The sequence below is a fragment of the Polypterus senegalus genome, chromosome 2 (genome assembly GCF_016835505.1).
Source record: "Polypterus senegalus isolate Bchr_013 chromosome 2, ASM1683550v1, whole genome shotgun sequence".
NCBI classification, from domain to species: domain Eukaryota; kingdom Metazoa; phylum Chordata; class Cladistia; order Polypteriformes; family Polypteridae; genus Polypterus; species Polypterus senegalus.
In genome coordinates this window covers 294,039,058-294,065,914 of record NC_053155.1, presented here as the reverse complement: position 1 = coordinate 294,065,914, position 26,857 = coordinate 294,039,058, and the positions used below count along the sequence as shown (strand labels likewise).

The window sequence follows — 26,857 nt, the reverse complement described above, 5'->3', positions numbered from 1 at the left end:
AAGGTAAAAGTATGACCCTAGCTGGAAAGGTATACAATGAAATATTCCCACTAAAATTTTCATGAGCTTTTAAATGGAAGATAAGAGCAGTAAACTGCCAGCCTACCTCCTTACACTGAGTCACCACTTTATAAAGTACACCTATGTAAAAGCCATTTTTTTCCTGAGAGGAGCCTGAACATGTCAGGGTATAGTGTTGACAAGGTATTGAAAATACAGTACAAAGATGATGACCCATTGCAGCTCCTCTCTGTGCTATAACTGATGCAGTAGTTGGTGGTTGGTGCTCTACTCTGAATAAGTCATTCTGTTGCATCCCATTTATGCACAAGTGAATTGAGTATGGACAACTAGGGAGGCCATTACAGTAAGCTAAATTCAATCATGTTACTTAAATGGTTATAAGCATAGTGCATGATTAACATGATGTATTGATTAACTTGAAAGACCCCCCTTTGCAGATTTGTACATTTCTGCCATAAAGAGGGACACATGATTAGCAAAGACATTTACACTGTGGCATTTCAACTTTGCCACAAATGCATACCCCATTTCACACTGCACTTCTTCCCCCGGTCTCCATTGGTAACATCTGGCAGAACTGATACATGGAGTCATGGGCTTTTATCATGTAGCAGTCCTTCCATAAGAGGGCATCTGCTCACTGCATTCTTGATCTTATAATTATAGGTAAGTGCTCAAAAATCTACAATGTTATTGGAATTATGATTTGTAGAGTAAAACAGAAAAATAATAATACAATGTCATTGTCGAGGACTAATTTTAACTTCATTTGTTAGAAGACCTCACTCACATGCAGTACATGTGTAAAACCAAGTTTTTTGTCTTCCATTAAATAAAAATATTCATGTTAATTATGATGCTGGAGAGTGGTGACATGTTGCATGTTGGTTTGACCTTTCTCTGTAATCGTGAATGTACTATTACTACTACTATTACATAATGATAGTCTATATGTCTCTGTGCTTTCAGTGTTTTGTCTTACCTAGCTACAACTATTTGTACTATATCGTTAATGGAAATAGAATGTATTTTAAATGTCTACTGCCATGCCTCATCTTTGACAAAGTAAAATAAATGATGCTTTCTCCTCTCTTTCTGCACCACTATTTAACTGACTTATTGTTAATTTTAGTTACTTTCTTTTCTCATTATTAGAAGCCTCCTTTGACTGGATTTTTTTTTTTGGTATGACGGTATTTTCTTATATCTCAGTTAATACTGTTGCTGGAAGAACCCCAGCAGTGTTACCATTCTATGTTGTATCCGATGCTCTACCATAAATAGTACACATTCGCAGTATCTGGCAGACCAGATTAAATTCCACTGTCTGGGCATATGGTGGGCAAATGAATGTAACATTGTATTCTCTCAAGTATTACTAATAACAGTAAATTGAATGAATATCATATCTAGCCATCCATTTTCTGGCTCACGTATCCTATCATCTTTTGGTATAAGGAGGGAACAAACACTGGATTAGTCAGTAGACCAGCTCATGTGTGTATATATATATATATATATATATATATATATATATATATATATATACAGTGGTGTGAAAAACTATTTGCCCCCTTCCTGATTTCTTATTTTTTTGCATGTTTGTCACACAAAATGTTTCTGATCATCAAACACATTTAACCATTAGTCAAATATAACACAAGTAAACACAAAATGCAGTTTTTAAATGATGGTTTTATTATTTAGGGAGAAAAAAAAATCCAAACCTACATGGCCCTGTGTGAAAAAGTAATTGCCCCCGAACTTAATAACTGGTTGGGCCACCCTTAGCAGAAATAACTGCAATCAAGCGTTTGCGATAACTTGCAATAAGTCTTTTACAGCGCTCTGGAGGAATTTTGGCCCACTCATCTTTGCAGAATTGTTGTAATTCAGCTTTATTTGAGGGTTTTCTAGCATGAACCGCCTTTTTAAGGTCATGCTATAGCATCTTAATTGGATTCAGGTCAGGACTTTGACTAGGCCACTCCAAAGTCTTCATTTTGTTTTTCTTCAGCCATTCAGAGGTGGATTTGCTGGTGTGTTTTGGGTCATTGTCCTGTTGCAGCACCCAAGATCGCTTCAGTTTGAGTTGACGAACAGATGGCTGGACATTCTCCTTCAGGATTTTTTGGTAGACAGTAGAATTCATGGTTCCATCTATCACAGCAAGCCTTCCAGGTCCTGAAGCAGCAAAACAACCCCAGACCATCACACTACCACCACCATATTTTTACTGTTGGTATGATGTTCTTTTCTGAAATGCTGTGTTCCTTTTACGCCAGATGTAGCGGGACATTTGCCTTCCAAAAAGTTCAACTTTTGTCTCATCAGTCCACAAGGTATTTTCCCAAAAGTCTTGGCAATAATTGAGATGTTTCTTAGCAAAATTGAGACGAGCCCCAATGTTCTTTTTGTTTAACAGTGGTTTGTGTCTTGGAAATCTGCCATGCAGGCCGTTTTTGCCCAGTCTCTTTCTTATGGTGGAGTCGTGAACACTGACCTTAATTGAGGCAAGTGAGGCCTGCAGTTCTTTAGACGTTGTCCTGGGGTCTTTTGTGACCTCTCGGATGAGTCGTCTCTGCGCTCTTGGGGTAATTTTGGTGGGCGCCACTCCTGGGAAGGTTCACCACTGTTCCATGTTTTTGCCATTTGTGGATAATGGCTCTCACTGTGGTTCGCTGGAGTCCCAAAGCTTTAGAAATGGCTTTATAACCTTTACCAGACTGATAGATCTCAATTACTTTTGTTCTCATTTGTTCCTGAATTTCTTTGGATCTTGGCATGATGTCTAGCTTTTGAGGTGCTTTTGGTCTACTTCTCTGTGTCAGGCAGCTCCTATTTAAGTGATTTCTTGATTGAAACAGGTGTGGCAGTAATCAGGCCTGGGGGTGGCTACTGAAATTGAACTCAGGTGTGATACACCACAGTTAGGTTATTTTTTAACAAGGGGCAATTACTTTTTCACACATGTAGGTTTGGATTTTTTCTCCTAAATAATAAAAACATCATTTAAAAACTGCATTTTGTGTTTACTTGTGTTATATTTGACTAATGGTTAAATGTGTTTGATGATCAGAAACATTTTGTGTGACAAACATGCAAAAGAATAAGAAATCAGGAAGGGGGCAAATAGTTTTTCACACCACTGTACACTCATTTAAATGGTGCTAATTATCTTAACTTGCATCTCTTTGGAACAATGAGGGAAGCTCTATGTGAGAACATGCAAACTGGACCTGCCTGGGTCAGAATTCAAATTTAGAATTTGAACAGTGCTAACAACTTCACCACCATGGTATAATATTTTTGTAATGTTTAGTAGTGAAGGATAGGACCTAATCTTTTAATATAATCATCATCATCATCATCGGTCAGCTGCACAAGTGGAAGACTTTGTGCGGCTGAGAACAAGTTTACGCCACTTCTCCCAGTCTTACTTGCATTTTTTGATTTTGCTTGGGGACAGTTAAATTGCAAAGTTGATGGTGTTGGTGATGTGTTGCCAATATAATTTTATGACCTTGTTTAGGTACTTTCAGTCTTCTTGATGGGTCATACAGTGCAGTTTTTTTTTTTTTTTTTTTTTTTTTTTTATTTATTTATTAATTTTATTACAATCAATACATAGCAATCAAGTTTTTACAAAAAAAAAGAATTATGCTAAGAACAGATCGATCCCCACCCTTGAGAGAGAGCAAGCCAAACGGTGTAAAATTTAAGGCTTTTAAAAATACCTAAATCAACAAATTCTCTGTGCTTTATAAAATCATTTCAAAATATTACTGATTAGATCCTGCCATGTTTTGAAAAAAGTCTGCACAGATCCTCTAACTGAGTATTTGATTTTTTCCAATTTTAAATAATATAACACATCAGTTTCCCACTGACTTAAAAGAGGAGAGTTTGGGTTCTTCCAGTTTATCAGAATAAGTCTGCGTGCCAACAGTGTAGTGAATGCAATCACAGTTTGTTTGTCTTTCTCCACTTTAAGACCCTCTGGAAGAACCCCAAACACAGCTGTTAATGGGTTAGGAGTGATTGTGAGTCCAAGACTGTCTGAGAGGTAATTAAAAATTTTTGTCCAGAATAATGTTAATTTGGAGCAGGCCCAGAACATGTGACCTAGTGAGGCTGGGGCTTGGTTGCAACGTTCGCAGGTTGGATCATGCCCTGGAAACATTTTGGAGAGTTTTAGTCGAGACAGATGTGCTTGATATATAATTTTGAGTTGTATAATTGTATGCTTTAGCATATGGAGCTTGAGTGAATTCTCTGCATTGCTACTTTCCACTCCTTTTCTGATATATTAATTGAGAGGTCATTTTCCCAGTGTCCTCTTGGATCTTTGAAAGGAAGGGATTGTAAAAGGATTTTATATATTGTAGAGATGGAGTCTAACTCCTTGAAATTGAGCAATAATTTTTCCAGCGTGGATGAGGGTGCAAGATGAGGAAAATCTGGAAGGTTCTGTTTAACAAAGTTCCTGATTTGAAGATAGTGAAAGAAATTTGTAGCTGGAATGTTAAATTTGGAACGTAATTGTTCATAGGATGCAAAGGCGTTGTCTATATAAAGGTCTCTAAGCAAGTTAATTCCAAATTTTTTCCAGATATTAAAACTGCATATGTTTGTGAGGGTTGAAAGAGGTGGTTCTTTTGCAGGGTGCCACAGAAAGAAGCTTCTCCGTCTTAAAATGCTTTCTACATTGGTTCCAGATTCTAAGTGAGTGGAGCACAATTGGGTTATTAGTGTATTGCCGATAACGTGTGTTTATTGGAGCACAAAGCAAGGAATACAAAGAAGTACTGCAGGATTTTACTTCTATTGCGGTCCATGCCTGTGTATTTGGTCTCGTCCGATGCGAGAGATGGACGTCTGAAGTGGAGCTCCGCTAGCAGTGGTGCTATTTTTCATATTATTTGCTTATTATTCTGAGATATCCTGTATTTATTCAACCCGAGAGGGACCGCTACAGTATATGTAAACACATATAAACATGGCCAACAAGAAGGGGGGTCCGAAAGAATCAAGACTAAAGCTACATCCAAGCTGCGATCAGCAAGCCCTAGTTCGAGATACGGCCTCTCAGAGACAGACCTGGATCAGATGGGCGAAAGTACAGACTCCTCGGGACCACGGTCCGCTACATCGCCGCCTGCTGAGAGCGAAAAGGGAGCGAAGGTGCGATCGTGAGTGCAGATGTGGATAGCTCGCCGATTGGAGAGGATTACCTGAAACTGGAAAAGGCCGGGAGGTCCGCGGCTTCAGTTACGCAATCACGCGGGACTGGAGCAGCGGGACACCGCTTCAGCAGAGTCTGCTGCTTCATCTACGGTACAAGAAGGCACATTTGAGCTATCTGAACTGAAAGTGTTGCTCGCTGACCTCAGGCAAGATATAAAGAAAAGCGAGAAGGCTAATGAGAAAGCAACGGCAAAGGCACATGAGAGACTGAAACAGGAATGGAAACAGGAGATGAAACAGGCCAATGAATGTCTGCGACAGGAAATCCAACAGGCAAATGAAAGGCTTCGTCAAGAGGTACAGCTTGAACTTCGACAGGTGCTGGGTAAAATTGAAGAGCGCATTGAGAAAAACTCGCTAAACTGAGCACGCTTGCTGATCGATTGGAGCATCTTAGTGAGACATTCACGAATCGGATCGAAATAGCCGAACATCTAGCTGCCAGTGCCGAGGAAAGAGCAGTAAATGTCAGTTGAATGTAAAAACTCGGAGAAAAACTTGGAGACAGACTGGCTGCTTTAGAAGATGGGAATAGAAGGTATAATGTCAGAATTGAAGGCTTGCCGGAGAATCGAGAAAGTTTAAACCCGTGAAATTCGCAACTGAACTTTTTCTAAAATAATCGGGGCGACTTTAAAGCAGAATCTGAGATAGCAGCGGCTTACGCGTCACGCGATCAAACACCGTCAGACCCGACCAAGATCTTTTATAGTCCGTTTTGAACGATTATCATTTAAGTTAGAGGTGATGGAACTCCTCAGGAAAAAAAGGAAGATATTATATATGAAGATTGCCACATTCGCGTCTTCCCTGACTTCTCTCCAGCAACAGCTATCAAACGCGCGCCTTCTATAATATTAAACAGCGGCTACGGCAAGCCAATGTCAAATACGGCCTCCTGTATCCGCAAAACTGAAAGTGGAATGGCAGGGCATTTCTATGTTTTCGCTAGCAAGGAGGAGGCAGAAAATGAGTTAAGAAAGCTGATCCCGGACTATTCTGATACATAATTGTGAGTCATGGCGGTAAATGATAAAGCTAGGATTAATAATCTACTGTCTGATCTATTTGTTTTAAAATACGGGTTTTTATCAGCATATATTCTCATATTCTTATATTATTATTACTTACTTATTACTTATCATTACTTAGTATTACTAGGGCTAAATGTTTGTGTTTTATTGTGCTTAATTACGTTTTCCTCCTTTTTTTTTCTTTTCTAATTATTTCATGTGTACCCTAAATGAGACTGTTCAATATCATACCCTTGGTTTGCTGTTATTGCTATTACTGCATTAAGACTTGTTATGCTTGTTTTGGACACATCTTTAACACCATCACCTGGGTTTATTATCTGGGGATATCATCTTAATGCACTAAAATTGATGAAGATTATATGTATGTATGTATGTATATATATATATATATATGTATATGTGTATATGTATATATATATATATATATATATTAAGTGCAAAATTCTTTTCTTTCTTTTTCCTCTTTTAAAGACTATATTGGTAACAGATATCTCTATCTTTTAACCTTAAAGCGCCACTGCATGGGGGCTTGATGTGCTTTGGACGTGCTCTGTCTCTGGGTATGTCAGAGGACTGGGACTGCATGAAGTGGGTTTTAGCCTCACCTGGGGAGGCAAAAAGGGAGGGTGGGGGTTAAGGGGAAGAGAAAGAGAGCAGGCTTGATCTATATCTAATCTATCATCTCAATCTTTATAATTATAACTATCAACGTAATAATAAGCTGCATGGCAACAACTCTTGGGGGAATAGGAAATTAAGACCTAAACTATTTCACTTCCAGTTAAGACTATAATATGACACCAAAAACTCAGAATCAGTGTCTCCATGATGGGACAGTTAACTTCGTAAGCTGGAATGTTAAAGGCCTGAATCACGAATTAAAGAGAAAGAAAGTACTTTCTCACCTAACAGGTCTAAATGCTAAAATAGTATTTTTACAGGAAACCCACTTACTAAGTAAGGATCAGTTCCGCTGCAAAAGACTGGACTGGCCAAATGTTCCATTCTAGTTTTACAAAGAAAACTAGAGGGGTGGGAATTCTCATACATAGAACAGTACCATTTGTAGCATCAGATGTAGTATTGGATCCTGAAGGGAGATATGTGATGGTCATGGGAGACTTATCTAACTGTAAAATGATTTTGATAAATGTTTATGCACCTAATGTTGATGATAAGGAATTTATACAAAATTTATTTGCATCCATTCCCAATCTGAACACTCATAAACTTATAATGGCTGGGGACTTTAATTGTGTTCTAAATCCACTTTTAGATAAGACTTCCTCCACAGGTGGAACGCAACTAACACCGCAAAGATAATTACAAAGTTTATAACTGATCACAACTTATCAGATCCCTGGAGGTTTTAAACCCAAATTCAAGAACATATTCTTTCTACTCACCAGTACATCATTGCTACTCAAGGATTGATTACTTCTTTATAGATAATAACTTCTTGCCTAAGATTAAATCTTGTAAATACGATGCTATTGTTATTTCAGACCATGCTCCGATGATCTTGGAGCTGAAATTACTAAGCCCCATACACTCACCCCAGATGGCGTCTCAATCCGCTTCTATTAGCTGACGAGAATTGTACTGAATTTATATCCAAACAAATTGAATTCTTTCTAGAGACAAATACATCCCCTGAGATCTCTGCAGGAACACTCTGGGAAACTCTTAAGGCCTTCTTAAGAGGACAGATTATCTCATATCTTTCCCACAGAAATAAATCCGCGAAGAAAGTAGCAGAGATAAAAAGCGAAATTACTAAAATAGATGAAGAACATGCCAGACTACCAAGCGAGACTCTACATAAGAGGAGGCAGGCTCTACATTCAGAATTAAACCTCTTGACAACTAAAGAAACCGAACAACTAATTTACAAATCCAGACATCATTATTATGAACATGGAGAGAAAGCTAATAAGCTTTTAGCGCAACAAATTCACAAGCAAGAAGTGCAACGCAATCTCGTAATTACTAACACGAATGGAGATAAAATCATCGAACACAAAAATATAATGTGCACTTTTAGAGACTACTATAAATCCCTATATACTACTGAGTTTAAAGAAGACAATATACAATCTAATGCATTTCTGGATAAATTACAGATACCACAAATTGACGCTATTAGTGTGGAGGAGCTCGATAAACCTCTGTCATTATCAGAATTACTGGATGCTATAAAGTCACTCCAAGGTGGAAAAGCAGCAGGCCCTGATGGCTACCCTGCAGAGTTTTACAAGAAATTCTCCGCTCAGCTAGCTCCCTCCTATTAGCAACATTTACAGAAGCCAGAGATAACCAATCTCTTCCACAAACCTTTCGCCAAGCACTAATCACTGTCTTTCCAAAACAAAATAAGGACTTATTACAATGTGCATCATACAGACCAATTTCACTTCTGAATAACGACGTTAAAATACTCTCTAAAATCATAGCTAGAAGGATGGAGAAAGTGCTCCCTCAATAATATCACAAGACCAAACTGGATTTATTAGGGGCCGACACTTATCTTCAAATCTTCGACGCCTGTTTAATGTAATATACTCACCAACTAAATCAAACACCCCAGAAATATTATTATCATTGGATGCAGAAAAGCATTCGACATGATTGAATGGAAATACCTTTTACTATTTTGGAGAAGTTTGGGTTTGGCCCAACATTTGTGCATGGATTAAATTACTGTATACTAACCCAGAAGCTTCAGTTTGCATCAATAACATTTGCTCAGACTACTTTAAACTAGAACGTGGCACAAGACAAGGATGCCCTTTGTCACCACTGCTGTTTGCAATTGCCATTGAACCACTGGCAATACATTGTCGAAATACTGATCAGATAAAGGGGATTAGCAGAGAAGGACTGGAACAGAAAATCTCATTATATGCAGATGACATGGTACTGTATATATCGGACCCAGAAAATTCTGTGCCTGCAGTCTTAGCAGCACTCACAGAATTTCAAAAGCTCTCTGGTCTCAGAATTAATCTGAATAAAAGTGTACTCTTTCCGGTGAATTCGCAAGCATATAATATTAGATTAGACACCCTTCCTTTTATCATTGCAGAACAGTTTAAATACCTCGGGGTAAACATCACAAGTAAACATAAAGCTCTTTATCAAAAAAATTTCGTCGTCTGTATGGAAAAAATTAAACAAGACTTGCATAGATGGTCAACCCTTCATCTCACACTAGCTGGAAGAATTAACACTGTTAAGATGAATATTCTTCCTAAGCTCCTTTTTTTATTTCAAAACATACCAATATACATTAATAAATCGTTCTTTAAGCAATTAGATTCAACAATAACCTCATTTATTTGGAATTCTAAACATCCACGCATCAAAAGAGCGACCCTACAAAGACAAAAGGCAGAAGGCGGCATGGCTCTACCTAACTTCCAGTTTTATTACTGGGCGGCAAATATACAGTCGATAAGAACCTGGACACAAACAGTGCAGATTTTCTATTAAGTTCTTTTGGGGTGCCTTTATAACATGTGTCCTACCCATGTAAATTGTCTTTTGATGATGGTTTTCAAGACTGGCTCCTGCTTGACCTGCTTTTATATTGTTTTGTTTGAAATATAGTTGCTATGTTTTATCCTCAGCTTGATTCTATTGTAGTTTGTTTTATAGTTATCTAGCTTTTTTAGGTTTGTTTGTTGAGGGTTCATGTTTCACTGCTGTATAAGAGAATGCTCAAGCATGAGGTGTTGAAGATTCACATCTTGAGTTCAGTAGAAATATGGTTGCTTTGCCAAATACTCTTTAGCTTCCAGAAGGCTATCCAAGCTTTTGTTTTACAAAAACGTTACATTGTTAAGGGTATTTGCAACCAATGATCCCAAATACTTGAAATCATTTACTATTTTGATCTGCCCTCTATTTATTTGTAGGGGAAGATGTGGGTTGTACTCAGGGCTGATTATCATTTGCTTGGTCCTACTTACGTTTACTTCTAGGCAAACTCATTCTGCTTCTTGGCTTACTTCCTCTGTTTCATTTACTAGTAGAGCTGTGTTATTGGTGTAGTCTTAAGTTGTTAAGTCGTTATTCTGGTATTTACCTGCTTTCGTTGAGGTGGGAAATGAAGCCAACTTGTTCTGCAGAGCTGCACAGGATATAGCCGATTATGATGATGAACAAGAATGAAGCCAGCATTTCACTTTGAAGAACTCCTGTTCTAGTTGTAAAATCATGTGACAACTTTCCCTCTGTGAGGACTCTGCTTTTCAAATTCTCATAGAGAGCTTTTATTGCTTGTACTATTTTCCATAGAGACACAGAATTGCAAACAGAATGTCACAGTTGATTGAATCGAAAGCCTTTCTGAAATCTATGAACGTTGCATATAGAGGTATGTGTGCTCTGATTGCTCCTTCAAATACTCACCGCAGGATATGAATCTGTTGGATGCAACTTTTACCTTTCCAGAAGCCTGCTTGAGTTGTAAGGAGTAACTTGTCGATGATTGGATACATGCGATTTAGAATCACGGTATTTTATTTTAATATAACTGAACTTAAAAAAATATAGAGAAAGAGCAGAATGTATACCCAATAAATTTTTTGTTTTGTTTGTTTCGATATTTTTTGAAGGTAATGAATGGAAAACCAGGTTTGAAACACAACAGGAGCTTAACAGGCAACTTGAAAGACAGATTACTGTCCTCCAAGAAAAACTTGAAGATGTCGGTAATCCCATTGGTAAAGTATGGATTGTTTATTCTTTCTTCTCTGTTCATTGTTATAATTTCTGTATTTTTCAAGTCAAAGTTATCTCTTCACATTTATGATATATATGAATGTGTCACATTAAATTGCATTCTAGAGTAAAGCATTTTTTCTGTATTTAAAAAAAAAACAAAAACGCCTAGACTGTCCTTGTATTTTAAAAATCAAGGAAATGGTGTTAGGTATCAAGGAGATATAAAAATGAAAATAAAATAAGTAAATCTTACCAATGCATCCACTTTGAAGCAGAAAATGTTTTGATCTAAGGAAATGTGCCTTCCATGTGAGGTATGCTTGTGACAACATATGTAAACTGGGAGTAATACATTTTATCACAAGTTCTTGGTACTATTTACATTTCTGCTCACAGCAGCCATTGTGGGTTTATATGACAAATTTAGGTTGTCATGCATGTGTGTCAGAGGATCACCCTCCAAGTTCTTCCTAGATATATATTACCACCCCGGGCCAAGAGGGGGCGCTGCCACTGTCTTGTATATTTCTTCTTCCACAGTACAGAGAAACTGCTCTGTGTGGACAACTGACTCCACTCCTTCCAGTACCTGGGCTATAAAAAAACGAGCACCTGGAAGGAGGTGTCACTTCTATCAGAGCCACCAGAGCTAAGGAGCTCCATAACCTTCAGATGGCAGACAAGAAAGCCTAACTAATACCAGCCATGTTATTCTAGTTTTTGTTTCCTTTTACACCATTGAGTATTGTTTTGGTTGGGAATTATAAGTAAACGGGAACGGCCAGGTTGGCATACCAATAATTTATTTTCGTTTTAGCCCTTTCTCTCAGATGACCACAGTTATACTATGATTGTAAAGAAATATCTTTTTGAAAACCAGTAAATTTATCCTTTAAGTGTTTAGCTGCTTTTAATTCTTATTGTTTTACAGATAGACTTTCTTCCATACGCTCATATGAAGAAATGCCAGTGGTGAGTATTGATGCAACCTTTCTAGAAGACATTAACATCATGCTGGTATGTCTTTAGGCATTTCCCATCATATGCAGTCCAGTGGACATTCACAACACAACATGCTGCTGTAGCAAAATTATACTGTGTCTACAGAATGTATTCACTAATATTTAATTCCCATTAATGTCCATTCATGGACTGGCACAACCTAATCATGGCACATGGTGGTACAATTTTTGGAAAAGCCACCCCACAATTCCAGGGGCCTGGTTGAGTTCCCTGCTTGGTCACTTTTCATACTGAGTTTGAGCATTCTTACTGTGTTCACTTGATCATTCTCCTCCAATACCTATTTCCTCTCAGCATACACATTAACACACATGTATTTGTTTATTTTTTCCCTCTAGGTCAAATAATTAATGATGTTTAACCAAAATGTTTAGTGTATTGCACTTTTTACTATAGTAAATTTTAAAAGTTATTTGAACCTTTTCCCCCAGTGGACATGCAGCACATTCCAAACATCCTTCCTTGTGAGTTTTATTAATGGATGCTTTAACAATGAAAATTAAGATTTACAGGTATCTATACTTGGCATATTTCAATGCAATTATTAATAGATGACCAAGCATCTAATTTTGTCAATTTTTGCAAAGTACTGTTTTGTTTGACACAGAAATCAGAAGGAACACAGCACAATTCAAAAAGTCATAGTCTATACCAGCGTTTTTCAACCAGTATGCCATGGCACATTGGTGCATTGTGAGAGCTATCCAGGTGTGCAGTGGAAATACTTTTGTAGCGCACCTCAAAGGGCTGGTGGATAGTGGGCACGCAAATTGCCCCTGAGGGGTGGGCAAAAAAATGAGCAAATGGGCGATGCCACTGAAGTGCTTTCTAAGTGCAGTGTCTGTGAATGCTGATCGTGGAGTTGCTTTTTTACTGGCTTCTCTAGTAGTCTCGCCACTTCAGACAGTTGCAAACGTATAGGAGATGTAATATTTTTGTAGTTTTTTAGAATAATGGTTTTGGTTACAGAAAGTGTGCCAACCCAGAAACACAGTTGGAAAACACTGGTCTGAACTATTAGGACCCTGACTACTCACATTCATGATCACTGTTTACCATGCATTAGTCCATAGCAAAAGTAATTATACTCTGTAATGACAAAAATATTTATATATATATATAATAACTAAAACACAAAATATCATTCAATAAAGGCATATAACATCACAAAATAAAACATTTATCATTATATATATATTAATATAAAGTATCTGCTCTGCACTTATTTCCTGAAACCACTTTTGCTCACACAAATGTATTCGTCAGGACAGTTTAACATTATCAATTGTTTCAATATAATTAATTTCAGTTTAATTTTAATTAATCCCATTCATGAGCCTAGGGAACTTACTATAATTACTTATATACTATGGTAAAAAGGAATGCAGCACAAGTAGAAAATATAATACTGAAACACAAGGAAGCATCATGTAATATAGACACAGATATATAAAAAAATATACTCCTGCATATATTCGGGTTGGTTTCAAGTCCAAATCTGTCCTAAGGCAGCAGCATTCTGGAAAGGAATAATCCACAAGCAAACAGTGACAAATTCATTTGGACAGAAAACCTCTAAAAATTAGGGCCATAACATGTAGTGATGCATCTACTCCAAAGCACACCAAAGTTCCACCATAGACCCAGAATAAAAAGAGGATAGAAATAGCAATGGTAAAAACAATTTTATTGCTAAAATAAATATATAATTATATAGAAATGAAAGAGTCATATGATACAGAAACACCTCTAGCTATGAGGTGCTAAGCTAAAATAATACATCTCCGGGCTGAATTTAAATTTATAAGACCTCACAATCATCACTGGAATGTGAAAGAAAACTGGAGAAATCTGGAGTGAAAATGGGAGAACATACAAAACACCAGGCTAGGAACTAAACCCACATGCCTAGAGTTATGAAGCAGCAGTGCTAACTGTTGCAATTATGTTGCTGTACTTTTTTAATTATTTTTTTTTTTTATTTGTCCACTATGTAACATTGAGGTGGTCTGGCGTCCCACCCTACATGGTTGTGTCCTGCCTTGCAACTAATACTGCTGGAACAGCCATCCTAAAATTACATTAAACAGGTTCAACAAATACATTGACTTCATATCATAATAACTGACACTTTGGCATTGTGAATAATGAGCAATGCTTTAAGGATCTAGGGACAAATCAAACCACACATTTCTATGATTTTCAATAAGACCCTGAATCTTTTTTATTAAGAAAAACAGAGACAGAGAATAAATGCAGCCCTTAAGTCTGTAGGAGGCCTTTAAGTGTTCTGTTTGCTCCTTATTTCTGAAACTTGTAGAGCCCTTTAATTTTTCTCAGCTAGGAGTAAGAACTCAAGGTCCAGCCAATTTTGACGTACATGTAACTAGCTTTTCTACCTGGCTGTGCCCGGAAAAGTGGTTAAATCTATGTGACATCTGTAAAAGAAATTAAAAGTAGTTTTTGACGCTTTTGACCTCCTCTTTGCAGCAAACTTTTATTTTTTGTATTATTTAGCATTTACTGCATCTGAGCTTAAGAAAGCCCTTCTATAATTTTACTGTGTAGAACAGTAATAATAATTTCTCAGTTCAGTTATACTTTTAAAATGTTACAGATAATGTACAATTCACCACAGTCAGAAAGTACAACTCGATTGCAGAGACATAAATGAGGGTGAGCACAGGGATAACAGATTTGACAGGCACTTTACAGCCCAATTACAGTCAATATCCTGCCCAATCGTATAAAATCTAGCTCATGTTAGTTATTCCATTTCAGTCCAGCAAACTGCCACCCAAATACCCTCCACCACCCCTAAGCTGCAAACATTTGTGAACGCCCCTCTTATAATGGGCAAACTGGTGTTTAATTTGTATGAATAAGCAGAGCTAGGTAGTTACATTTCAGGAGTTATTTTCCTAAATGGCGGAGGTCCATCAGAGGCTGCAACCTAAAGTGCAAAGCTTATAAATGGATTTCCTTAAATAAATATGATGAGTAATAGAAAAAAAATATGACAACAGCCCTTTTTGCTATATATGTTGTATATTTTTCTTTCATGTGAAACTACATAAAAGAAAGTTAGTGAAGTGCTTTGTCAGCATGCATCTGCAATGGAAAAAAGTTTAAAGTTATTTCCATGCTGAAGCAGAACCTTTTAATGATTTTCTTTAAGAGAGATGTATGACACTCCTAAAGCCAAGGAAAACAGTTACAAACATCGTGGTGAAATACAGTAGAATAGACTTTGTTCACACAAACACCCATTTAAAAATATGTTGTGATAGTTTGTTTTATTATAAATGTGGCATTCAAATAAGAAAGAATTACTTACTATGCTACAGTCTGTGTAATCTTTATATTGTCTCATGGAACAAAAAGCAATCAATTGTTTTCAACCAGGATTATCTTCCCATACCTTCCAATACATTTGTTTCATTTTTTAAAAATGTTTTTATATTTTTCCCTGCATATTTAAACAGATGTGTGATAGTGGTAGAGTTACTGCAAACGTATTTCTGTACTGTGAATATTCCATTTCTACATTTCTATTTTGAACATTCATTTGTGCTTTTCTTTTTAGACAGACTGTTTTGTCAGCTATAATCGGTTGATACCTACTGCAGTGCTCAGTTTTTTTTAATAGTTGAGTAGAAGTAGCGGTGACTGCAAAGGTGACTTATTGAATGAACTGTAACAACCAGTGAAACTGACAAGTTTTGAATGAACTAGGTAGTATGACATTATACTGTCATAGGGTGGAAAGAAAAACAGCCTGTTTCATAAGCCAAAGGAGGTTGGACATGCAAATAGACATTTTTCTCTTTACAAAAATCACATACATTTTCTATACTGAAAATAATGACTGCAAGGTTTTTTTAGAAATAGTTGTGGTGGTTTTTGGATGATGCTCAAACAGACTGACAGAAATTTATATATACTTATATAACTGTATTTTAGGGCTATATATATTATAAGAGAAAGACAATGGAATGAAAAACAAGAAAAACATCCAATAATTGTGGCAATGTCTTTTCAGACTTGAGTTCAGGGCAGAACTACCCTAAGATAGCAGATCTTCCGGCTTTGAGTCCTTTCGACAGGAAGAGGAGGGTTCAGGTGGATAGACGGCAGAAGTAATGTCAGTGGTGTTAAAGCCGACCATCTTCCGGTCTGCAGAGGGAGGATGAGAAAAGGTATTAGGACAAAGAGGCAACCCCTGGAGCAGCGGAAAATTACAATCACCAAAGTGCTTAAGCAGTCCCCTCTGTACACATGCATGACTATATATATATATATATATATATATAGGGCTGCTGATTAAGTACCGTTAACACTTGTGATTAATGCATTAAACATTTCTGTGGTTACATTTTTTAACACAACACCTAAATGCGTTAATTAAATGCAGTTAATTTGATTGCACTTCACAACCTATAAATGAAGCTGCACCAGATGAATCCAAGTATATTAATATAGTAGTAATATAGTAGTGGCAGGTTCTCGGTAATCATCAACACACTGCTATGAAAACAGTTGCTGAGCTACATTTGAGCAAGAAATTGACATTGACTTCTATCCATTACAGTCCTGGAAACTACCGGAGTAGTCCTCACTGTCCTGAGCAGTGTTTGGAATAATGATTTAAAAGTTACATGCATTATGTAATTCATTTTTTTTGTTCTGTTATACCCAATGCTTGAACTGACATCCTAAGAAATAATAAAGGTTTAAAATATGGAGCACTAAAAGCTGCATAATAAAGTAGTAATGAATGTTGCAATGTTCTTTTTCCTTGTTGTTCAAGGAAATAGATTTATTTTGATTACAAGTATGGGATTCATATCTCTGTTAGAAGGAAAAGCTACAAAAAAGTAAAGCACTATTTGTAATGAATTAAATTTTATAATAAATGGCTACATTACATATTTAGTTAGTTTTTTAAAGTAATATGTAATTTAACTAGCATAACTTAAAAGTAATGTTTCCCATCACTGGTCCCTTGTGGAAATTTGCTTCTGTATATGGATATGTTGTTAATAATAAAAGACCATCCCTTGAAAGACCAGTGTAAATAAACGGACGTGCTTAAGCAATTGGCTGAATAAGCAGTCTGAAAATTAGTAAGGCCTTATTAAAGATAGCATTATTAACAGAACCTTTTGAAGAGCTAAACTAATATGCATGATGTGGCTCAAAATAAATAAAATGTACTTTGTGCTGTTGACTGATTAGTGTTGCAGTATTTTTTCAGTTGTATCTGTTACAGAAAACTTTCAATAAACTAACTTGAATAATTTAAAAGCGCATAGGCAAGTTAAAAGTGTTTTTTTATTTAAAAATAATCACCAAGTTATTTCTGCTTTATAGAAAAATATTATTGTGTTTGAAGGAAATACCTACAATTTTGATTAAAAAATGTATATAAAAAATACATAAGAAGTACCATTCCTTGCAAGCAATTTCAATGAGGCACACTATTGACCTGTTGCTACCATCTGGTGGATATGTATCACTATTAATGTGGTATTATGTATTATATCACCTGATTATGACAACTTTTAGCGAGGTTGTCCTTTTTTTTTTTTGTTTTTTGTACATATTTATATATAGACAATCTAAAACAATATTAACCTGTATTTTAAATATTGTTGTGGTGGCTTTTGCATGATGCACTAACAGACAGACAAAAATGCAATTTTATGTATGTGAACTAAGCTGTGGTACTCCCCAGAAGCACACTGTGGATCTAGTTTTTAGTCCGTTGGAGTCATTCAAGAAGGTATGTTGTTCCTAAGTGTCCTTTTTTCAGTGTTTCAACGTTGTTGGTGGAAGTGAACATTGAGAAAAAAACATATCCTAGGGTTATCAGCATGTCCAGACTGTTCCTTTCTCATCTGGTAAGCACTGTACTCATAGCTCTGACAGGGAAAACTGTAATCTATAGCAGGAATCCAAATGTAGTATCTACGTTTGCGTTTTGTTTGTAAAAATTTGTCACATTATATAGTAAATGTGATATATCACATATATATCACATTACTGTATATAGTAAATATAGATTTCTTTTTACAGGGAGCTCAGAAACAGTTGCTTAAGCAATTAGAAACAGAAAAGAAGCGTTTACAGAGCCAGCTTAAAGATTACTCAATAAGAATAGAGCAAGAATCCAAGGTATGATATGATTCAATGATAATAGTGATTATATTAAGCTACAATATACTAATTGTTAAATGTTAACATTTAATTTTTTCTTTATAGGCTTATCACAAAGCAAATGAGGAGCGTCGGGCCTATCTTCATGAAATTTCACAAGTAAGAATATCTCAATCCATCTTTATTTTTTGCTAAAGTGAACACTAGTGAAAGGAGCTTTAGAGCACCATTGTGAATAGTAAAAGACAAATAAAGTTGTATCTACATGTTTATCCTACTCTCTGTTAAACAGAAAAATCCTTAGAATTGTATTCAATTATTCTACAAATTCCTCGATGCAAGCTCAATAATCCAGGTAAGGAAATTCTAGAAAACTGATTCTGTTCATCTGGCCATAGTTTTATTTCTGATACATTTCATCACTCATCCAAGTGACAGTGAGACTGAGGAAGTCACTTGGATGAGTGATGAAATGTATCAGAAATAAAACTATGGCCAGATGAACAGAATCAACTTTCTAGAATATTCTGCAAATCCTCTTTCTGCTTATTCCCTTCTCTGGCCATTTTAGTAGTCTCAAGTCACTTCACTTAGTCCAGCCTTGCAAACATTTCATACGGTTGACAAGCACTCCTGGATTTCGGATTACAGAGCACAGGCAATGAACTTAATTTGGTTGAGCTTCCACAAACCCTCATTGATCATGTCTACGTAACATTATCCTTGTCAATGTATGATTCCTGGCAAACAAAATGGATGAGCGTCGACTTTAGATTACCTCTTAGTAGTGCTGGGCGGTATACCGGTTCATACCGAAAACCGTTTTTTATTCATGTTATGATATGGATTTGTTTATACCGCAACACAGGTTTAAATTGCCTAAACAACGTTCAGAATGTGACGCAGTGGAAAACTGTTTAAGGGGGGACCTTTTTCACTGCTACACCGCTACAAACGCATGCAATGGAGTACATGCGTTAGTGGAGGTATTGCGCAGGGGCCGTTTTTCACTGCTACACTACTAAACAAGTATGCAACGGAGTACATGCGGTAGCGGAGGTATTGCGTGGTGAAAATGGACAGAGAACAATCCGGAACTGAAGCTGTAGCAGACGATAAAGTTGAACATGATGACACAGAAGAAGTTTTGCCGAAAAAAGGAGTCAAGTCCGTTGCCTGGAGATACTTTGGTTGGAAAAGGTCGGATGTGGACCATTATGTTCAAATCTGTGAATACTGTTTCTATACTACTTGATAATACTGCAAGCCAAGTTGTTCTTGTTTTATTTTTTTTCAATACAGTGTAATGTACCTGGGTACTGTGTAATAGTGTGACAACATGTTGACTATATTCGACATTTCTACATTATTCTTGCCGTTTATGTTGAGATTTAAGTCAACATGTCGACTTTATTCTCGTAATTTGTCATTAAAGTAGAACATTGTAAACTAAACTTCATCTTAAAATGAATATTTAATTTATGATGGGGTTTGAGAAAATGTAGTAAGTTATGTAGCACATTAAATGCTTTGTGTTAAGTGTTCTCCAAGCCTTGTTAATCACTACGTGCTTCTTAAACTGACTTCCTCTTGCACTACAAGGAGGCGCAGGCAGCACACAGAATACATTCATTTCATGATATTCCTGCTACCTGAAGATTTAGAATGCTAAGATAAATACTTGATATAATTTTCATGATGAAATGCATTAAAGCATGGAGGTTGCACTGCTGCCTTGCAGCAAGGGGGTCCATACCTTGAATTTGCATGTTTTTCTGGTGGGTTTACTCAGCATGCTTCAGTTTCCTTTCAAAGTCATGTAAGATGGGGGTTTTGTTATGCTATATTGACCCTGCTAGTATATGTATTGCTCGTACCAGCACTACCGCCACACTACTGTGCATGTTTAATACCTGAAATTTTATTAAATTTATCTATCCTGAAAATGTCATCAAGTATTTATCTTAGCATTCTAAATTTTCAGAGAGCAGGAATATCATGAAGTGAATGGATTCTCTGTGGTGATCGCTGCCTGCGCCACCTCTTAGTGCAGAGGAAGTCAGTTTAAGAAGCACGTAGTGATTAACAACTGGGTCGGGGAACACTTAACACAAAGCATTTCATGTGCTACATTAATTTATGAGGGGGTTTGAGAAAAGTTAGTAAATTAAACATTGATTTTAGGATGAAGTTTAGTTTACGACATTCTACTTTAATTATAAAATAAACAACGAGAATAAAATGGAAAGGTCGACTTTAATCTTCACATAAATGGCATGAATAAAGTGGAAATGTTGACAATAAAGTCAACATGTCGACCTTATTCTTGACATATATTTTTTTTCTTTCACCGTGGCCCTAATACGATTCCGTAGGGCTATACCACAAGTAGCATTATAAATGCAAGTTGCAGTTTTATTATTTATGTATATTAGCTTAGCTTGAAGCAAGGTCCATATTAATGCAATCAAGTTAATGATGGTTCAGTTGGTAAAGATGTCATCACCAAGTTGCACTTGTTTTATTTTGTTTTATTTTTATTTGGTGAATGCTGTGTAATGTACCTGGGCTTGAAGTCTTGAAGTAATAGTACTGTATTATTACTGGAAGTTGAACTATTATTTATTTTATTGTTATTATTTATTAGTTTAAATATTATGCAGTATAATGATGGGAAACTTGTTTAAAAAGTCACTTTAACGTGTCAGTGGACAAAGATTGTTAACATTAACAGAAAGTGTAGTTGGTTTACACAAAATATTTACAATTTATTCCTCTTTTAAGACCTGTTCAGTGCAATACAACTTTTGACAAGCACCTCTGGATATTATACTAAGTCTAAATATGCCTCTTTGGATGGTTGAAAATATGTTGTCAAAATTTTAGTTTAAGTTTTTTGCAAAAGGTTCTATATTTTGACCGCAACTGTCATGCAGTGTGCAATGTGATTCCTCCTCTTCATTAGTGCCACCCCCTTGAAAAACTATCACTTTATTGGGCCTTGCAAACCTGTATTAATACTTATGTGCACATTAAAATGTTTTTTTTATACAATGTATAATTCTCATGACAGTGGAATAGGTTATTCTTAGCCAGTCTACTGTAGTAATTGTAGTGGAAAATGTGGTTAACATCCACTCATGCTTGGGAAAACAATACAGTCGAATATCGTGAAACCAGTATAATTTTGAAAAATACCGTGATATAAGAATTTTGGTCATACGGCCCAGCACTACCTCTCAGAAACAAATTATGGGTTGCAGTGTCATGATTTTCACAGAAACATGGCTTATCACCAGTTTTTCAGACAGTGTAACCTCGCTAGAGTGCCTATGCATCTGATGGGCTGTGCATCTACGTAAGAAAAACCTAGTGCACTCAATTCAACTTGAGAGCCATTGTTCTTCTGATCTGCAGTATCTGAGGATTAGATGTAGGTCTTTCTGTCTCGCAAAATAGAGCTCACTCCACTATCATAACTGCAGCTTAACTCCCCAATTACGTTATTGCTAAGTCAACAAGGCAAGAACTTCATGCTGCCATTAGTAAGCAACAGTCTACACACCCAGAGGGTGTTTTTATTGTTGCAGGGTACTTTAGTCAGGCTAACCTGAATAATGTTTTACCCGGCTTTCATCAGAATGTTTCTTGTCCCATTAGAGGAGGCAGTACTTTGGACTACAATTTTATTATTGTAGTTGAGGCTAACAAAGTCATTCTCTACCCAGCCAGGGGCAGTCTGCCCATCTGTCTTTGCACCTGCTCCCTAAGTACTTGTCACTCATTAAATGTATTATTCTAAGGGTTCTGTCTCCACACCAAAGGATCATTTCAAACATCCACATTGGAGTACATTTGCCACTCAGGCCATCCTGAACTCTAAAATGGTCTTGGACACCTATGCATCATCACCGATAGATATATTAACTCTTGTGTAGATTGTGTCACCTCTCTGAAATAAATAAGAACCCACCCTAATCAGAAGCTGTGAATGAATGGCAATATTAAATATTAAAGGAAAGGGATGCCACTTAAATCTGGTAGTATAAAGAGAGCTAATCTAAGGAGGGTCATCAGGAAAGCCAAACACAACCACATATTGTGAGTCAAGGAGTATGTTCATAACAACTCAGTTCCTCATCACATTTGGCAGGACATCCAGGTTTTTTACAGACTACAAACCCAGTAACACAACCCTACTTCCTGCTACGCATCCCGGCCTGATGAGCTTAACAACTCCTATGCTCATTTTGACAAGAACAATAAGGAAATGCCCATAAAAATAGTGTTAGCCCCAATGAGCACCCTCTGCTGTCCCCCACCTATACATGTGCTACACTGAGAAGGGTCCATGTGCGTGATGGCATCCCTGACTGAGAAGAGCTGCTGGCAGGTGTCTTTACTGACATTTTCAATCTGTTCATGGCCCTGGCAGTTCCTGCTTTCCTCAAGACATTAGCCGTTATGCTAGTGCCTCCACTGGAGTGAGCTTTAATGACTTAACAGGTTGCTCTCACTTTCATTATTACGAACTACTTTGAGAAGTTGGTCCCACATAATGCAAATTAATCTATGGTTCTGCCAATAATTCTGTCTTTAAAATGATATGACGATGAAAAATAAGGCCTTATTGATTTTCAGACTGTTATTTAGTCAATTGTTTAAGCACACCAGTTTATTTACACTGGCCATTCAAAGGATGCTCTTTTTTATTAACAACATATTCAGATACAGAGGCAAATGTCCACAAGGAAACATTGCTTTAAATTACCTTAGTTAAATTACTTATTAATTATAAAAAAATAATTAATACATTATGTAATATAGCTACTTAATACTTTGTACTACCTTTTTCTCTAAGCCTTTAGCACCTCCCTATGTAACTGAATTCTAAATTTCCTCACCAACAGACCACAAGTCCGTTAAGTTAGACAACCACACCTTTGACTGACCCTGACCCTGTCATGGCAGGAACATGCTGCTCAAAGAAGACATTCAGAGACTTTGAGGATGTGCAGGCAGAACAGTACTTTTATTACAAAAAGCAGAGAACCATCTCAGTTTGAGTGAAGTGAGTCCTAACTCTCTGTGGACCCCCGTTTTTATTACATTTCTTAACATTCTGTCCTTGTCTCTAATCAATCTTCTTTATCCTTCTGACTCCAAGGTCTCATCCTCCTGCTGCCTAGATTTCGGACACCAATATTTTCCATAGGGTTCAAGTACAGCCATTTCTACACAACCAATATATCTAATCCAATGCCGAGCCGTTATCGGACACCCAGAACAGATTATCACCCTATGACACCTCATATTCCTTAACCTTGCTCTAAAGAAAATATTGGTGGTTTCTATATTTAGCTAGAGAAAAATAAAAATCCAGATTCAGGCTGTTATTGATTAACTCTTTCATAGTCTAAGACCAACATCTACATCAAGTGCTTTCCTAATCTAGTAGCAACTACGTCATTGCATAGATTTTTATCTTCCATAACCCTAAACACTGGTTGGTGTCCAAAAGGGCTATATACAGAATCCCCTACTCTACTCCCCGTTTACAGATGACTGCTTCCCCATACATAGATCTAACACAGTCATTAAGTTTGCACATGACACCGTGATAGTAAGCCACATCAACAAAAAATGATGAGTCAGCCCACAAAGAAAAGCTACAGTACTTAACAACATGGTGTTTCAACAATAACCTGGCCTTAGACATCATGAAGACCTAGCAGCTCGCTGTAAATTGCAGGAAGTCAGAAGGCTGCAGGCACACCCTCGTCTTCATCAACAGGACCGTGGCTGATCATGTCTCCAGCTTTAAGATCCTGGGCATTCATAATTCTGAGGATCTTTTATTGTCCCTCAACACCTTCAGAATGGTCAAGAAGGCACAGAAGCATGTTTCTGAAGACACTGAGGAAATTCTAACAGTCTTCTCAGATTCTAGTGAACTATAACCACTGCACTACTGAGAATATTCTATCCAACGATCGATAGATCGATAGATACTTTATTAATCCCCAAGGAGAAATTCACATACTGTATCAAAGTATGGTATGGTAACTTCAGATTCTCAGACTGGAACACTCTGTAGTGAGTGGTGAAAACTGGTCAGCACATTACTGGTGCCTCGTTACCTACTACTGAGGACCTCTAGTGCAAGCAGTGCCTTGCATGTAGTGTTACTGGTGACACCTCTCATCACAGAAGTGAACTATTTACTTTACCTTCTGGGAGGCAGTAGAGAAGCCAATGTGCTCGCATGGTAGGCTTGACTGCTTCTACCCTGTAGCTGTTACCCTGCTAACCTGATAAATCCAAAAAACCAGCCACAACTCAGTTTCTTCTTGACTTCTCTTTTCAAAAAGCTCTTATTTTCCTTTTAATCTTGTTCACTTTGCTCTCTTGCAGCTGTCCTCTTGTACCGTGTGGGATTCAGAATGATGTGTGCATGGTATAACACATGGCTAAATTAATTTTTTATGAAGATATAAAACAAAAACCTCTCTGTAGTTTTTCTGAACTGTCATTATACCTAACGGTGTATATTATATAACAATGAGTGTAAAGTTTCCACAATGAGCTCCATCCTTAGTTTTGCTCATGAACGATTAGAAGTTATCTGTTGGGCACTGTATAAGTACAGAACAAAACAAAAACGAGAAACATTATTAAGCTACTAAAAAATACAATGTGTCTGATTTAAAACTTTTGCTTTTTACCTAGGCTACAGCCATAATAGAAGCAAACAGGAAGCATCATGTGACTGAAGCAAGTGAAATGCATGAAAATCAAAAAAGGTATGTGATTATATACCCTATGTTTAAATTTTGACTTGCTTAATGTACCTTTCAGTTTTAACATTATTTTAAAAATCAATGAAATTTAAAAGTGGTTTAGCTAATAGCTAAGCTGTCACAATAATGTTGCTTATTATAACAGCAATAGATGCTACCACATGACCACTGGAATCATGACATGTGATGCCATTGCTAGTGATGGGCAATCCAATTCAATTTACTGGTTCAATTCTTTCAAACTACCCGCTACGTGAATCGATTCATTTGATTCGTCAGCCAGATTCAGGGCAGACAGAGAGTAAAACAATAAAAAAAAGAAAAAGAAAAAAAAAAAGGAGGAGAGGATTTCCACTCTGAATGCATGCATCATACAGGGTGGTCCAGATCTAATTATGCAGATCCAGACCGTCTGGATGACTTTGATTCCAGTTTATAAATAAAATGAATGAGAATCGCGTGACTTATTCTCTGGTCATGATTCTGTTTGAGAATTAAATGAATGATAATTGTGCATGTTGTTCTCAGATGATGGTTTATTTTGCAAAACAACTGAACAAGAAATAGTTGACTCATTTACGGGGTAATTATTCAGTATGAAATAGAAAGAATGAGTGAATCATACATTTCTATTCCAGACAATTTAAATGAAGAAAGTGTGCATTAAAGTTGAAAAGAAAATTGTTAGAAAATAGATTAATATTTATATAAGGTACAGTTTTGTTTGATTCATTTGTTGAATGTACAAAGGGACATAAATGTATATTTAAAACAATTCTAATAAAATGTATAAAAACAAACAAGTGAACAAGATTAATAAATTAGATGGGCAGTACTTGCACATGTGCTTATGAAATGAAAGATGCTGGTGATGTCACATGTGTTAATGCACACCTATTGAACTTCACTGAATCAATTCGTATGACTCAAACTATCATATTAAAATTCTGTAAAGCTAAATCTCACATCAAGACAATAAAAGCTCTATCTTTAAATTAATATTCATGTCCACTCTTAATGTCATAAAAAGGTGAAATATAATTTTAAGAAAAGGATGATTCTTTACATAATACTAATGTATCATATATGCAAAAATTTAGAATTATAATGTGCAAACGCTACATTTGTAAATATGCTTAGAAGTTATTTTATATAATGTTCAAAAATTAAGAGGATATATATTTGCTCACAAAATGCAGGCTAACTTTACTTACTGATAAGCACTCTCTTCTTTCTATAAGTATCTAGTATGAAATTTAAAGAACAGAAAAATAAAATTTTACTTCAAAAAACAAACTGAACTGCTTTATTTATGCGTTTGTTTGCCAATTTTTATGCAGGTCCAACTACAGTGTGCCAGCTAATAAGAGAACTTATAATGCCAAACAGCAAGCACTTAAGAAGCAATCTACAGTATTACCACTGCCAAAGTTAAAGCACTGATGGGGAATATGCTTGTCATTTTATCGTAATGCTGACGAAAACATTTCATGAGATTGTGTAATTTTTTTTCTACTTTGATGTCAAATTTTTATTGTAATTGGTTTCCTAACACAAATAAACAAAATAAAAGATTTTGGAATTTATGGTTTCCTATGCAAGTTTATTATATATATATGTTATAATAAAAAAATCCTGGGATGAGACAAGACTTTTTCAGAGACACTTTCACATCCCAAAAGACGAGTCTTTGTGCCAAGAGATTTAACCACACCCAGGGCCAGAAATAAAAGACAAAGAGAAGATGACAAAGTAGAACGTTGTGAAGAATTCAAAAACGGTGGTCCAATACACATGCAGAGCAGTTTAGAGATAATGAAAGTACTAAAATTCGAAAGT

General features: G+C 36.4%; 1 protein-coding gene across 1 annotated transcript in view; it reads left to right on the top strand.

Annotated features, from left to right (window-relative positions):
• ccdc169 (coiled-coil domain containing 169) overlaps nt 1–26,562 on the top strand; it is a 41,479-nt gene extending 14,917 nt beyond the window's left edge. The window contains exons 3-8 of the mRNA XM_039745801.1: nt 10,928–11,035; nt 11,968–12,008; nt 18,138–18,236; nt 18,324–18,377; nt 24,948–25,021; nt 26,359–26,562. Coding sequence (XP_039601735.1) covers nt 10,928–11,035; nt 11,968–12,008; nt 18,138–18,236; nt 18,324–18,377; nt 24,948–25,021; nt 26,359–26,461 — 479 coding nt within the window. The 3' untranslated portion in view covers nt 26,462–26,562. The remainder of the gene's footprint in view (nt 1–10,927; nt 11,036–11,967; nt 12,009–18,137; nt 18,237–18,323; nt 18,378–24,947; nt 25,022–26,358) is intronic.
• The last annotated feature ends 295 nt before the right edge of the window (nt 26,563–26,857 follow it).